Source organism: Chanos chanos, chromosome 10, assembly GCF_902362185.1.
Source record: "Chanos chanos chromosome 10, fChaCha1.1, whole genome shotgun sequence".
NCBI classification, from domain to species: domain Eukaryota; kingdom Metazoa; phylum Chordata; class Actinopteri; order Gonorynchiformes; family Chanidae; genus Chanos; species Chanos chanos.
Window position 1 is genome coordinate 33,932,085 of NC_044504.1, and position 16,729 is coordinate 33,948,813.

Genomic DNA, 16,729 nt, shown 5'->3' on the forward strand with positions numbered 1-16,729 from the left:
GGGATCTAATGCCTGTTTTGGATGGTTTGATGTCAGACTGCAATTAGAGGATCCATAATAACATCCATAATAGGCTGCCGTCTTCCTTTTGGTGATGAATCATTGTGTGTGGGAACAGGATTCTCCACGCTTTTCCCTTTCATCTCGAATCCTAAGATCGCTCTTATGGTCTGAATTAAAGTCTGCCCAACAGAGGCAAGGCAAAGAGCTCTCTATCAGCAAAGAGAGGTCATTCATATTCATCTCTATCCATTAACATCCTTTAAGATACACACACACACACACACACACATATATATATACATACATATGGGAAGGTAATAAAGGTCGACTGTTGTAAATAACCCTAATAATTGAAACATCTGTCATGTTTTGACATGCTCTAACAGTCTTCATGAGGCAACAACACAATGTGGAAGTGTGGGGCTGGTCCAGGCACTAGCCTGAGAGTGAACTGGCTATATGAAATGCCAAATCCATGCCGCCTTGTTAAATAAGCTTCTTCAGCAGGTCTGACGTGTGCATGCGTCTGTCTGGCTCTGCTCTCTCTGGAGACTCTGAGCACCTCTTGACACAAGAAATCCACTTTCCAATAGGCTCTTGATTGAGACTATAGGGTTTTTGGGTTGGGTTGGTGGGGGCTACTGGGCACTGTTTTTGAAAGCTGGACCCATGTATGAAAAGGGGGGAAGTGGACCCCCCACCGGTACGATGCAGCAGTGTCTGACCCAGTTAAACCACAGAACACACACACACACACACGCAGGTTCTGTCAGAACCGTCTGCACTGCAGTTCCTCTCCCCCGGTGATACATATCCTCTGCAACTCTCACTTCTAGAGTTTCACTTTTATGGGGTTTTTTTGGGGGGAAAAAAATCATTCTCTCCCTCTGTCATTTACGTTTTTCTCTCCTTGTCTGTCCCTTGACTTTATCTAGATATCACCACTTCACAATTTTCAAATTCACTCCTCTCTTTCATTTTCACCCTATCTCTTACTCTCCCATTTTATCCTGCTTTTTGCATCTTCACCTATCACCTAACTTTGGTATGACAAACTTAAATTTGAGGCTTCTTTCTTATATCAGCAGACTATACATACATACATATATATATACACACACACACACACACACACACACACACACACACATATACATACACACACACACACACACACACACACACACACACACACATATATATATATATATATATATATATATATATATATATATATTTTTTTTTTATATATATATATATTTTTTTTCTTCTTCTTCTTTTTTTTGCACCACACAGAAATGCACAAACTTCACACATCATCGCTACCACTTGAATTTACACCACTTTCACACTTGTGTGGTGAAGGACTGTCATCTACACATAATCCAAGAGGTCAAGTTTCACTGTCAGTTTTCTGAAAATACAGAATATAATTACAGTTACAAATTACAAATCTCTCTATTATTTAAAGAGAATGGCAAAACATGCTCATGCAATGTACAATAAACAGACTCACTCCTGTACTTTAACCTTGTTTGAAGTGAGGTTTAAAATAATAATCTGCACACTTTAATTTGGACAAGACCGCAGCCTTTGATTCACGGGTCACCGTTAAACAATGACCCTGTAAACACACGGGTCTAAAACACCACAAAACAATGAGGAAGACACGCTAAGACAATAAAGCACTTGTTCTTTCAACAATGACACTTTTCTCTTTCTTCCGTCCGTCTGAACGTGAGATTTTAGCGACTTGGTCATGATAATGAGGATGATAATGGTGACACTGATGATGATGATGTTAGTGTCCAATTCCATCTTGCTTTAAATCTACGTCAGCAAATCAAACACTCCCTTACCTACCTTGTGAATACGCTACAGTATTAACGCGTCAGTTTCAGTGTAAAGAATCTACCATGATTGTAAATCAAAGCTGAGATAAGGTCTGTGGTTTATCGCGTGCCAAAGTTTCACATTTCCATCCTAATACATTCAAATTCTGCACATACAGGCCGTCTCTACAGTTTGTTTGCGGGTATGGAAGATGTTCTGATCTAAATCAACGCTGAAATATGCATGCGTTTGACAACATTTTTTAAAATCATAAACTAGCGCCTAATCTTTCAAGGCACTCTCTCGTTGTTTTATGAAAAAAAAAAAAACATAAGGAAAAGAAATCACTCGCACCAATCGTTCTGCAGCTGTTGCCCATTCATGTGATGGACTACAGCGCGCTGATGATAGCACGGGACGAGCTGCTCCCCGTTATGTCCCCATAATAACCCAGCATCTGTATAAATTTGCCCACTAACCGTAACTGCTGAGATGACAACACTGAAACACAGCAATAACTGTGCTTTGGCTATATCGACTTCGATATCTTCAGTTGACACAGGCGACAGGCGAGGTGTCAGATGCAAAAAATGGTTGTTTATTGCCACGACCAATCGAAACCTATACGTTCATCCATTAACCTCTCCCACAGTCACAATACAGACATTTGATACGCTATTAAACGGCATAGACACTCGAAAGCACTTACGTGTTTAGAAGTCACGGGGACACTCCATTTTGAAATGTATTTGTGTTTTCATTTTCATCGCGCCCCTGTGCAAATCTTTCCGCTTGCTCCGCAGTGCATCTAGACTCGCCCCAGTAAGCTACTTCGTCACATATTTTGACGTAAGATTTCTGTCACTAGAAGCACCGCCTTCTTTTTGACGCCCTCTTTGGTCATACCTTCCTATTTCTTGAAGCCTTTCACCAGCGTCAACGGTCTCGCTCCACTTAAACATAAATATTGTGACATTCTGGTAGTGATGTGTATCAGAAATACAGATTCAGTAATTATGCGTCTTGTCTTATGAACTGTAAACGCATTACAGTACAACTCTTTTGCCTTAGACATAATCACAAACATATCTGAGAGGAAATATAAAAAATGGAATTCAGATCTGGTGAGAATGGACTGAAATAAGCAACTGCACCTATTATGCGTACATGTACAACTACTGTGTATAGGCTTGGTGGGCTACGTCACGTCAGATAATACAGACAACCCCCACACACCCCTTCAAAAATCCAGGCGAATGAAAACTTCGAAAGACCAAAAACTTTGTGGAATAATAATTAGTGGAAAAGAAAAATTATGAATATGTAAAAACTTTGTGGACCAAATGTTTAGAAGCAGAGACAGACAGAGAGATAGACAGATAGGTAGGCAGAGAGAGAGAGAGAGAGAGAGAGAGAGAGAGAGAGAGAGAGAGAGAGAGAGAGAGAGAGAGGGGCGGGGGGGGGGGGGCGCATGTGTTTCAAACAGCGTAACTGATGCCAGTTGGCTCTAAGCCCAATGCCACATTACAGAATAATTGAAATTCTGGCATTTTTCTCGCAAATGGTGCACTCAGTGTACCACAATGACACAGGAATCCTTGATGTATTGAATCAGTGCCTACTACACACCTTATTTGGAATTCTCCTGCCATCTAGTGGAGTCAGCTGCACATAGCCAATTCTTATTTCACATCTTCAGTCCATAAAAAGAATCAAAGGGATGCGTGATGCTGCTGGCCAATGCCATGTGACTAATCATAGTATTGTTTTAAAATCTGTCGTTTGTTCCCATCTATTTGTTCCTTGGTCTCCACCTATAGCCTAGGTAATCTGCACCAGTTTGTCATGAGGTTTCTTTTGGTGTCATTCTTGCTAACAAATGTTCTCGACAGCTCCATGCCCAATCATTTAGCGCAAATTTTCAAGTAATTTGGGTTTGGTTCTGATATGCGCTGGCCTTCGGGTCGGGAGGAGCACACTATCGCCGGATAACACAGAAATGTAACGCGCCAATGAGACGCAGAGCTCGAACTATGCCCGGCCCCTATCGATACAGGCGTAGTCTGCTCTCACCTGTAGGTACCAGGTATCATAAGAGCACGCAGAAAGTTCAGAGGCAGTTAGGGAGACGAGCCTATTGCGTTTGCCACGAGTGTTCATACACCCGAACTCAAATCAGATTGGTATAACTTTTAGACATGTTGTAATGGGCCGTGCTTATATTTTGGTGAGCAGCGTGTGATACTGAATGTGAAGGAATTTAAAGGAAAGGTGTACCCTTATGATACTGTTGTACGTTGGTGACATACAGCGGACCGCTTGGCGAAACGCTGCGGTTAACTTTTTTTTTCTTCTTCTATGAAAGTCTGTCCCTCAAGAGGATAGGATGGTACGTCTTTTTCTTCTGAAGAAAACGTTGAATTTTTCAGTTCTGTGTTTAGTACTCTTATCGATGGGATATGGCTCCGACGCCGAGATTCCACCCAAAGCGACGGGCCGGCCAGCCGTTGAACTTCCACAGCCAAACCCGCTGGATGATGCTCAGGCGTTTCCCAACCCGGATAAAGCCAACTTGCCCGTTTTCACTATGAACTATCCACGGATTCAGATCCCTTTCGAGATCACTTTATGGGTGTTACTGGCCTCATTTGCCAAAATCGGTAAGTAAACATGTGTATGCTTTTCAAACTGATAACAGCCCCTTAGCAGAGACTTTCCTATGCAAGCCTCCAACCTTGAGAAGTTTTGTACTGTTGGAGAGAAAAAAAAATAGGCTAGAAATGTAAAGAAACAGAATTCTTCCTTTCAACTCCAAATTAAATAAGCAATGTTATGAAGGACGTGTGTCACTGTTGGGATTGTACCATTATGGAAAGTAGTTGTCGTCTTATTTTAAAAGGTGTGTTGTCACCCGTTACAGTTTCCTGCCTGAAGTGTTTGTGAGATCAGTGTAAAATATGCACGGGCACTTTGGTGCCATAAACGACTTTGTTCAGACAAGTGAAATGTTATCTGATAGTTTCTCTTACTTGCAGCTATTCCCTGAAATTTGTGTGAAACTCAGATTTTAAATCTTGAAATTTGGTAAGCATCAATGGAAAATGATATATGGAAAACAAAACATGTCCAAAATGTCATTTTCCAATAGAAATTGTCCATGTTACATACACAATGAGTTTTCATGAAACCTCTTAATGTCCTTTAACCTCTCTTTGGCCAGGTTTCCATATTTACCACAAGATCACAATCTGGGTGCCTGAGACTTGCCTACTGATCTCCGTCGGTCTGATCGTGGGTGCGATTATGCACTCGGTGCACGAGGAACCTCCGGCCGTGCTGACGTCCAACGTCTTCTTCCTCTACATGCTGCCGCCCATCGTCTTGGACTCGGGCTACTTCATGCCCACGCGGCCTTTCTTCGAGAACGTGGGGACTGTGCTGTGGTTCGCCATCGTTGGCACCTTGTGGAACTCCATCGGCATCGGCATCTCGCTGTATGGCATTTGCCAGATCGAGGCCTTTGGGGTGCAGGACATTAACCTGCAGGAAAACCTGCTCTTCTCCACCATCATATCTGCGGTGGATCCCGTGGCAGTGCTGACTGTGTTTGAGGACGTCAGCATCAACGAACAACTCTACATCGTGGTGTTTGGTGAATGTCTCTTCAACGACGCTGTCACAGTGGTAAGAGAAGTGGAGGAGGGAAATGAAAAGAAAGGGATGAGGGTGGGGTGAGTGGAGAGCATAAAATACAGTTTGGTTTTTTTTTTACAGAACTACTTCAGGATGGTGGCTATTTTGTGATTTAACTGACAGAAGAGAGGGGAGGGCAGAACTGTGTGGAGAGGTAGAGGAGGAGAATGAGAGAGAGAGGTGTAACTGGTGTGTAGATGAGAAAAGAAGGAGGGTTGTAGAAAACAAAATGAACAGATGTGTAACTGACTGAGACTTGGGCACAGAGAATGTGAGCAGGTAAAATTTTGTCATGTGATCTCAGCAAACCCACTCTGAGAGTATATGATAGAGGAACTTTGATTGTACGGAAACCATGAGGTCAGATACATTTTTCTTTTCATACACATCTCTTAAGTGTATTGTTGCGATTGCATGGTGTTTTTTCTGTAAACACCTTCGGCACCCTGTCATAAAACTACTCTCGGCTGTCGGTGACATCATACAGAGCTCCAGCTTGTCTCTCCACACCTGTAATGATTCTGCACTTCACCTTAATGACTAGCTAGGGTAGAGTGGCATGAAGATTCGTCTGTGGCCAACAATGCAGTGTTTATTTTGCAATTTCATTTTCATCAAAGTTGTCACATGCTCAGAAACACTTCCTGAGTCAAACGCATTTCGGTTTCATGCTGTCGAAGATATTTCTCGACATGTAACATGCCTCAGATAGTTCTGTAGTTTCAGTTTGCTTTGAACTGTCACCGGAGTGGTCAGAGAAACTTCTGTGTGAGTAATGTGTTTACTGTTAGGAGGATGCGTTTAGTGCAGGCTATGACATCAGTAGTGGTGATGTCGAAACCCAGTGTACTCTACCATTGACTTCTTGTAGCAAAAGTCCTTGTGTGATGCTCTGTTCATTTCTTTAATGGATCTGTACTTTTGAGAAACTGGTCGGCTGTTCTGAAATCTGTTGTTTCGTTTATACTTCATTGTCCAATACCATAGCAACAATCTGTAGTCATGCATGTGGTTTCATTTGGGGATGCAATTTCATGCAGCCCAAATGCTGTGTTTTTTTTTTTCCTTTGAAATTCAAGTTGTTTTTTCCAGAATAAATGTCTGGCAGCATTAATCAGGCCTGCCTTTTGATAAAACATAGCCCATTTAATTGTCTTCAGAATCCCTACCTACAGCATTAATTTCCCCTTGATCGCACATTTTAGAATGCAGTACGTGAGTTTTTAATGTTAACTCTCCTAATTAAGCAATGCAATCAAGGTGATTTTCCTAGTTGTTTCTGTTTAGTATTAGTGCCTTCATTTAAAAACCCTTACGTGATAATGTAATTATGACAGTTAAGAGGTGCAATTAACATATTAGGTGATCAAAACAGTTTGAATGGATTCATTTAAATTTCAGTTCAACTCAGATTTTCTTAATGTGGCTTTTTCATCCAAACACACACACGCACACACACACACACACACACACATATGTGTGTGTGTGTGTGTAATTTCATTTCTTTTTTTTCTTTTTTTTTTTAACTCATCCTTAATTTTAATTGTTGGATTGAATCCTCATGTTATTCTGTACTTGACTGACTCAAAAGAGCATTCTCTAGTTTCAGGATTCAATGCAGGGGGAATTTCTCCATAGTCATCACTGGCACTGCTGCTGTGGACATTAACTCTGGACACACTAGGCTGTACAAAGTATTGAATGTTGAATATGATTTCTGATATCATCCTGATCCTCGCTCGTGTTCAAATGTGTTATGTTTATTGAGATGCTATCAAACTTGTTCTGGGAGCACCTGACTTCTTGTGGTTACCTTGCTAATGCTAGTGGGTGTGGTTAACAAACAAGAGTTGATCCTAAACAAAACCATTTTGGAATGATGAAGTACATTTGGAGGAAGACCACTGCACTGGTGTTTACTGAGTTTCTCATTACAATTCTTTCGGTTTTTAGACGGGTGTCCTTTGGTTAGACACCACAACGTCCAGACTCACTTCATGAAATCGGAAACCCAACAAGAGCCTAATAACAATACAGTCATTATCTAGACGTTGAAGTCCCTGAGCAGGGACTTTTCATAACTTCTATGAAATATGGCCGCTCCAACTTAAAGTGTTTCTCCCATAACGTACCTTTAAGATCGCTGGAAAAAAAAAAAAAAAATGAAAAAAAGAAAAGGTGTGTGCAAACGTGGTTTTTCAAAGACTAAAGTTAAAGTAAAAAAAGCTAAAGTTAGTAAAGTTAAAGTAAAAAAAGCTAAAGTTAGTAAAGTTAAATGAAAAGGCTACTCCTAGGGAGCCTCACTTAGTCATTTGAGAGTGTATTGTTGGGAGTCCATCTCTGCCTGGGAGAAATGTTTTGTTTTGCACACAGTAGCTGAGAACAAGGGCAAATAGTAGACCAGGTATCAGCAGGTGTGGCCGTCACCGGAGAACAGTGTTTCTTTGACACAAAAGGAGTGTCGAGGAGAGGCTTTGTATAACCTGCAATCAGAAAAATAACTCAGCTCTGTTGTATACCGTTGATAACATACTGTTCACAGCTATTTCCGAGGCTAGAAATATTTAAGCCTACCCTGTATTGTAGATATATTTGTTGGATCCTTCAAATCTGCTTTTTAAAGTTTCCTTGTCATATCTGTAGCTCTGTTGCCCATTTTCTGCCATTATGAGGAAGTTTTCATGTTTTAGACACGAAACAACAACAGCTGTCTAGACCGAACTGATACGCATCTGATACCCTCAAACAATGCTGCCATTATATCAAAGCAAAATTCTGCTTGTGTTTGGAACTGCAGTCTAACATAGAGTTTTCTGAATTATTCTCTAACTAATATTGAACCATTTAACATTTAATATGTATGTGTGAGTGAGTGAGTGAGTGAGTGAGTGAGTGAGAGAGTCATTTTCTATATCTCATGTGTTAAATTTTGTTGTTATTTTTTTTTCCCCCAGGTGCTCTATACTCTCTTTAACCATGTGGCTGAGCTGCCTGAGGTGGGGGCCGTGGACGTCTTCCTGGGGGTGGCTCGGTTTTTCGTGGTGGGTCTCGGCGGCCTGGTCTTTGGCTTCCTGTTCGGCTTTGTGGCGGCTTTCACCACGCGCTTCACGGGGAAAGTGCGCGAGATCGAGCCCCTGTTTATCTTCATGTACAGTTACCTGGCCTACCTGGTGGCCGAGCTCTTCGCCATCTCCAGCATCATGGCGTGAGTACAGGCCGGTGCTCTCGCTCACATTAACAAAGTTCTCATTCTGCTACCATCGTGGCTTGAGGGTAGACCGCTAAATGACTCTCACTGTATATCACGTTAAAAGCAGTTTATTGCTTCAACTCGATATGAGTACGCTAACCTGATGTACAGTACGTTCATTAACATTCTGACTTAATGTATGGTAAGTGAATTACCATGCTACCCCCTAGAAGGCCATAAGTCATTGCTAATACGTCAAACATGAGTCAGAAGTCATATGCAACCTTTTCAAGGGACATGTGATTAAGCAACAAAAAAACAAACACACACACACACACACACACACACACTAATGGTTTTACGGATGAAAGTACCACAGGGGCATGCATACGTCGACGCTAGTCACCGGGCATGTAGAGTGTGTTGTGTCTGATTCAGTTGTAGTAAGGTGGTACTATTCCTGTCTGTCATGTGATCTGGTCTTTAGCATTGTGACCTGTGCCCTGACCATGAAGTACTACGTGGAAGAAAACGTATCTCAGCGCTCCTGCACCACGATTCGCCACGTCATCAAAATGCTTGGCACCGTCTCCGAGACCCTCATCTTCTTCTTCCTGGGTGTCGTTACCATAACGACGGAGCATGAGTGGAACTGGGGTTACATCCTCTTCACTCTGCTGTTTGCCATTTTGTGGAGAGGCTTAGGTACGGCTGCGTGGGGGGACGGGGCGGGGGTGGGGAGGGGGGTGGGGGGGGGAGGGGGATTGGGGGGGAGGGGGGGTTGAATATAGGTTTGTGAGAGGCACTATGGCTGAAAGACATTTTAGATGGTGTTTCTTATCATATACTGGAGTTATTGCCTTAAAAACTGTGTTTGAAAGCATAATGTAGAGTTTCAACTGTGTAACATGGTTCATCACCTGTTTTAGAGAGATCCTCTAAAGAGGGCAGATAGTAATACATGTTTTGATGGTGTTTTTCTGTTTTAGGTGTAACGGTTTTTAATGTTATCGTCTTTAATTAATCACACAGTGGTTGAGAGAAACTCCACAAGCACTTAATGTTCACCTTTGACCTCTTTCTTTGTCTCCTAGGAATTCTGGTCCTGACTCAGATCATAAACCCTTTTCGAACCATCCCCTTCAACTTTAAAGACCAGTTTGGCTTGGCCTACGGTGGCCTACGAGGGGCCATCTCTTTTGCTTTGGTCTACACTCTTCCAGAAACAATTGGGCGCAAGAAACTCTTCATTACAGCCACAATCACCATTATCATCTTCACAGTCTTCATCCAGGTAACCTCAGAGCATAGAGAGAGTGGGAAAGAGAGAGAGAGAGAGAGGGGGGGGGAGAGAGCGGGGGGGGGGGGGGAGAGAGCGGGGGGGGGGGGGGGGGGGAAGAGAGAGAGAGAGAGACGGGGGGAGGGGGAGAGAGAGAGACAGAGGGGGAAAGAGAGAGAGAGACAGAGAGAGAGACAGAGAGGGGGAAAGAGGGAAAGAGAGAGAGAGAGAGAGACAGAGAGACAAAGAGAGAGAGAGAGACAAAGAGAGAGGGAGAGACACAGAGAGAGAGAGACACAGAGAGAGAGAGAGAAAAAAGGACTTTTCACGTTCCTTTTGAGTAGTTGTGCTGCACATCACTGTTCAGTCAAACTCCGGTTTGTAAGGGAAACACTCCCAGTCACATTATAGAGATGTGAGATGTAGGTGACTGTTTCTCATGCGTTCTAGTTCATCACAGTGTTCAATGTGATAACTCCTTTTTTCATGACTGTTTCTTTCTCTCTCCCTCTCTCTCTCTCACTCACTCTCTCTCTCTCTCTATCTCACTCTCTCTCTCTCTCTCTCTCTCTCTCTTTACAGGGTATTAGTGTACGACCGCTCATTGAACTGATGAATGTGCGCAAGACTAATCGAAAGCTAGAGACCATCAATGTTGAGATCCACACCAGGGTACGTGGTTAAACATCGCACTAATTTTTTTTTTAATTTTGTTTTTTTTTTTTAAATTTTTCCCTAAGTATTGTCATTTGTTAGAGAATATCTATTTGTTTTCACTTTGTATCTGTATGACGGTATTGGTAAAATGCTTGCTGAATGAAAAATAACGGTGCTGTTTTCCAGGTAATGGAGCATACCGTTGCTGGTATAGAGGATCTGTGTGGACAATGGAGTCACTACTACTGGAAAGACAAGTAAGGAGGAGTATAGCCCGTGCTTTGTTAAGATGTAACAATACTTCAAACGGAAAACTAGAAGGTTTTATGGAAAGAAATATAACGTGGAGATTGTTTCAGCATGCCAAATATTTATGTCATGCTTATTCTCTGTACAATTCAGTGCGTCATTGTGTTCTTTTCATAGTTTATAAAATACATCTGGTTTTAGGAGTGTCTGTGTCTTGTGTGTGTGTGATCAACCACTTCTAAAATGTCACTGAAAATTTCATTGTCGGGTCAACCAATGATTGCTCTAGGAAGGAAGTCAGATTCAAACCGGGAGTGGGTAGTTTTGGGTGGCTGGAGTTAACCAGGGCTGTGTTAACATTCAGGATTTGGTGTTATGTTTCTTTCTTTCTTTCTTTCTTTTTTGCTTAACTTCCTGCGTTATACCTTTTCCACAGTCACCCCTCCTCCAAGACCCCCCCCCCCCCCCCCCCCCACCCCCCACCCCCATTTCTCCCTAGGTTCCTGAAATGTTCCCTGGTTTTTCCGGCCAGACTGGTTTTAGTTCCCTATATACTGGGACATTTCCTTGCCTGAACTTGCCTTTTGTTGGCAGAGACAAACGTTTCCCCCACTCTGGCCTCAGGACACTGTTGTTGTAAACACATTGAGTGCCAGCGTCTGTTTGAACATAAGCATATTTTCGTTTCTTTTCTGAGTTGTGCTTACAGTTTGAAGTTCTAACCCAACAGCCAATTTCCCAACAGCCATTCAGTTTTACTTAAGTCGTCCGTCTGCATTTTTTAATGTAACAGTAATAACATGTCCTTTCCAAACCTCCCACCAAGTTTCATTTTTTATTTTGGTCATGACCTTTAGTGTGACAGTATGAAAGTATTGTACCCACGCCTCTTTCACTGAAGGACAAAAGGTCTAAAAGAACGATTAGTCAATTAGTCCAACAGACTGCAGTATGTCCTGGGCTGATTTGTGAATCATTTGTTCACAAAAATGAAAACAAAAAAAAAATGAAAAAAAAAAAAAATTAATGAATACAAGACAGGGTTTATGCCGAATAATATAGAGAGTTTGTCTCGTCTTTCTAATATATTATTGGTCATAATGTTTCATTTATGTGTCGTGTTTTGTTTTCAGGTTCATGAAGTTCAATAACCGGATTCTCCGAAAGATTTTGATCCGTGACAACCGTGCGGAATCCAGCATCGTGGCTCTGTATAAGAAACTGGAACTCCAGAGCGCCATGGACATACTGGAGTCTGTGTCCGGCGACATCAGTGCCGCTCCCTCTCTCATTTCACTACAGTATGTGTCTTTCTCACTTCACCTCCTCATTCCTCCTCTTCTCCTCCTTTTTTGTTTTTTTTTCTTTCTTTCTCCTCATATCACACACACACACACTATCTAGCTAGGCATACAGAGACTTTTTCTTTTCCTCTTTTTTTTTTTTTTTTATAAAAAACGCTTTTATTAACTGCTGTGAGATAATGACCATATTAGGGTGTGGTGCGATCAGAGGTTAACACTACCAGTCATGTGACCTAATGCTTTTGAAAAATATGAGCAGTACTGCATGATGACGGCTAGACTTATGCCTTTTCATATCTGTTCATATGTGTTTCTTAGTGAAGAGAAAAAGAACGCTCAGAAACCCAAGAAGCCCAAGTTCCTGGCATCTGACCTGAGGAACATGCATGAACTGCTCTCAAAGAACATGTATAAAATCAGACAAAGGGTGAGTTGCACAACTGTTTTTAATGCCTTTCTAGTGCTTCCAGTGATGTTCTGAAACATACGACCGAGCTTTGTGTGCTTCAAATGCTACCGTGTAATTGCGAATGAAATCGTGTACATAAGAATCCAGTTCATTTTCACTCTCTGCGTGGTCTTGGGTTCAGTTCTCTTGAGCTGCACTTGTTTTCAGGACTACGTTGACAGTGCTTTGTGCCTCGGTTTGGTTTTGCATGCCCGCACATGGCTTAGTCACCAGTACTTTTCCATTTGGCCTGTCACTCAAAACAGCGCTTCACCAAGGGCTTTATCTACACAGACTTTATATGTACACTGTGCCTGTGTGTTTCATTTGCTTATTGCCTCATTTTAATACCACCCTCCCCATGGGATGTACAAAAAAAAAAACAAAAAAAGAGTTCAGTTCAGTGACTCAGACTTTAGTTGGTTAACAGGTCTGGGAAGTTACTCGATAACATAAGATCAGTTGCTGGAGAACTGGACCTGGAAGAGGAAGTGCCGATGTGAACCAAGCATTCCACCACTTAAAATAGGAGACTGTAAAATGCAATGTGTTCAGTTCAATCAGTTCTGCTCGTGTAAGTTCACAGCTTTGCACGTTTTGGTGTCTCAGTGCTCTGACACACACATGCTTCCGCTATTCGAGGGTATGATAAATATTAGCTTTTGGGTTGGATCAGGTGTGTGAGAGCAATGCTAAAATATGTAGCGCTATGTGCATCCAGGAGCAGTGATAGACAGCTATAGAATACCTAGAGAATTTTCTGTGGCATGAAGAACAAAGACTGTCACGTTATATATAGAGTATGCTTTAAAGTTCCCACTTTGAGTCTTCAGGAGAGTCTCTGTTTTACCAGTTCTGCTTATCTTAATGGAGTTTCAGCATGCTGATAACTCAGGTCTTGTATTGAACAGACTTTGTTGACCTTATAATGACCAGTGTGTTTGTTTTTGTCCCTCCTCCACTTTCATGGGGGTTTACGCTACTGTTGACGTGGGGTGGGGCTGTCTTTGTCCGTGACGTCTCTGTTGTCTTTGGAAAGCAACTGAAGGTGTTCTCTGGATCTCTGATTAAAAAAGAAACCAAAACACTGAAATACCACCTTAGCTCTACAGCCCCCCCCCCCCTCCTCAAATTCAGTACATACAGTGACAGACATAAGGAGCTGTCGACGTTTGATCCGTTTTTTCCAGCATCTCTTAGAAGTTCTTAACGGTTAACTTGGTAGACAGCTGAACGTCCCACCTCGGCTCAGTTTGTAATCATTTCTCTTGGCGTCCCCGCAGACGGTGGAGTACACTAAAAAGACTTCCCTTCCCAATGACGTTCAAGCAAGGGAGATTCTTATGCGAAGACACACCAGCATCCGCCGCAGTCTCCGAGCCGGAAGCTTTCGGGAACCGGTAAGACCACCGCTAACTATTTTTTGGGAAAGGTGGTTGGAAGCTAATGCTAAGCTGTGACTAATTAAACAGCTGTATAATAATAAAGTGATTACAAATCTGAAAGAAACATAAATACATCAAGAGAAGCAGGTGCACTACTGACATGATAATGTGCAGTGAGAGTGGACATTGGAGCTTTCCCTCTGTTTTCTAGGATGTGGATAAAACCTATAAATACTTCTCACTTCCTGCCGGACAAAGCCTGCACTCCAGGTTCCCACGTAAGAGAAACAGTCACGCAGGTAAGAAATGAGCAAACAGGTGGCTACTACCTTCAGCTGCTCTTTTCTCCTTTGAATTCATCTCTCCCTTTCTATCGCCATCTAGTGGAAGGAGGAGGACATTTCAGTGTTGAGATTAGACAGATGGTTGTATGGTCAGATTGGAACAGATGTTGTTGGAATTGTCAGCATGAGCCGGTATGCACAGAGTGCACCATTGACATTCTGTCTTTTTTTTTTTTCTTTTTTTTTCAGATGATCAAGAGACGATGTCAGAGATTAATTACCCACCTGTTAGGTCCAGATTTGGACAGCCTCATAGAACCCCGTCTCACGCCATGATGCCCTTGCGGAGGCTGGACACGCTGGAGGAAGTGCCCTCTGTAGTCAACCTTGTGGATGAGCATCCAACGGAGGGCAAAGGTCGTCATGGCGTATCCCGCCTGAGCTCCAGTGTAAGTGACTCTAGGATCCCTGCCGCACGCCAGCACTACGGCTCCTCTGGTGGCCATGGCAACAGGAACGGCGAGCCTGAGGACGAGGAGCAGCAACCGCTGTCTCCGCCCCCTGCCTGGGCCCCAGAACAAGATCAAGGCAACGGTGGAGCACGGAACCCTCTGCTACGAAGACCTCAGTGGAACCCACGGAAACCACCAAATAACTGAGAACCCATGTAGGTGCTGTGGAGCCGGTCCACTGCATTCCAGAACCTGACAGTGGAAAGTCGGTCATGACAGGAACCGACGCACCATGAAACAAAATCATGGACACGTCTACAATTTCAGTTCAAATTTCACTCTAAAGCGCAGAGTCAGGGTGAACCTAGTGCCCCTTTCTAAAACTGTACAAATTCATTTTATAGAGAGTGTTCCTTCAAATTGTATTTATTTTTGTTCATCCTTTTTTGAGATTTTAACAGCTTGTTTTTAAGTTGTTTCCTGATGCAACATCAGTTAAAATATTTAATGTTGATGGAAGTATAAATATGTATGTACGTTGTGTTTTCAGTACTTGACGTTACGGTGTCGACAATGCCCTGCAAATGGAACAACAACAAAAACTGGAAAAAAAACAACGCATCTCAGTTCCTGCCAGTAAACCTAATATTATGCACATCTGGCTTTCTAGTTTGGAAGTCAACTTACTGTAAATGACCTCATTAGGTCATTGTGAATTGTTTTTCCAGATAATTCTATGAAGTTTTTTTTTTGTTTTTAAATAATAAAATCAGTATTTTCCAAGTGCCTGTTGCATTTGTACATAGACAGACAATGATTAGCTTTCTGGATTGACAAACGATATCCAATCTTTAAAAATACTGTATTGCGCCATGATGGTTGTGCATCCTGAAATATATCTGTGAGTTCGGCAGCTGAGTGTCATTAGATGGAAAAAAAACCCCAAACATGTAGAGGTGACAGTACAAGGACAATGGCTGCTAGCCGGTGAGTGGTAGTTCTAAATAAAACACACAGTGTCAGGGTTTGGCATCATTTAATATCTACCTCAAAAAAGAAATACAGCCAAAGTAACATAAAGGAAATTGCATTGTATGAAATCCGTCATCTGCTCTGGATAAGACATCAAAGTGTCACCTGTAACACCTCACACTCAGGTCAAATATCCTGTTTTAGTAGTTAGGCCTGTGTCAGAGTGAACAGTTAAATAATGAATCCTAACTGCAGCAATGGACACATTTTGATCTGTCTAATTCAAAAGGAATGAAGTAAGGCCTGTGTTCACACTCTAAATGAAAGAGGAAGACAATTTAGTACTGAGGTGAATAGTGAAGTTCCTCATGATGTCTTTTTTTCTCTAACAATAAAAGTTGTGATTTAGTTTAGCCAAGGTACCAGATTTCTTTACCCTAGATCTTGTGTATCTCTAGTTGTTTCAATTGGAATTTGAAAGCAAAGAGTAAATTCTACACACACACACATTTATATATTATGTGTATATGTATAATTTAACAAACAAAGCCCCATCAAGGCTTCCCTCTTGTTCAGATGCACATAGATTTTTTTTAATCTATGTCAGTTTGCACTTTGAAGTACCTCAATGCTGCATTGGTTACATTCAGTACTCAACAAAAACTTGCTCAACATATTGGGTAAAATAATCCTTTAATGAAAAAAAAACTCATAAAACGTACTAAAACAGTTACAAGAGAATGGCATAATAAATACTTATTTCGGCACTTAACAGAGGAAAATTCAAATAACTTTTAAATTTAAATTGGTTCTTTCCACAGTAAAGTAGAAAAAGCAATTTCCCTAATGTAACAGAGGTGATAAGTGAATAAAGATTAAGCCTTTTGTCCCTAAGTGGAGATCTATGGGAACCTCTGACACAACCTTAATCAGACTAACAGGGAAAATCTAATCCCAGACGTTCATTCCAAGAGGCTTTC

At 41.9% G+C, this 16,729-nt stretch overlaps 1 protein-coding gene across 1 annotated transcript; it reads left to right on the forward strand.

Moving 5' to 3' along the window:
* The first annotated feature begins 3,848 nt into the window (after positions 1-3,848).
* Positions 3,849-14,984, forward strand: slc9a2 (solute carrier family 9 member 2). Its single transcript, XM_030787598.1, has 13 exons — positions 3,849-3,915; positions 4,278-4,496; positions 5,057-5,520; positions 8,484-8,734; positions 9,207-9,424; positions 9,814-10,013; positions 10,581-10,670; positions 10,842-10,912; positions 12,038-12,205; positions 12,527-12,635; positions 13,940-14,056; positions 14,253-14,340; positions 14,575-14,984. Exons 1-13 carry the CDS (start codon positions 3,849-3,851, stop codon positions 14,982-14,984), a joined length of 2,472 nt encoding a protein of 823 aa, XP_030643458.1.
* The last annotated feature ends 1,745 nt before the right edge of the window (positions 14,985-16,729 follow it).

What these genes read in the sequence shown, in the direction of transcription:
- slc9a2 (XM_030787598.1), top strand. Translation starts at nt 3,849, where the DNA reads ATGAGACGCAGAGCTCGAACTATGCCCGGCCCCTATCGATACAGGCGT. An exon ending in TAGTCTGCTCTCACCTGTAG is followed by an intron (nt 3,916 to 4,277) that starts GTACCAGGTATC and finishes TTCTGTGTTTAG; the next exon opens with TACTCTTATCGATGGGATAT. An exon ending in TGTATAAAATCAGACAAAGG is followed by an intron (nt 12,636 to 13,939) that starts GTGAGTTGCACA and finishes GCGTCCCCGCAG; the next exon opens with ACGGTGGAGTACACTAAAAA.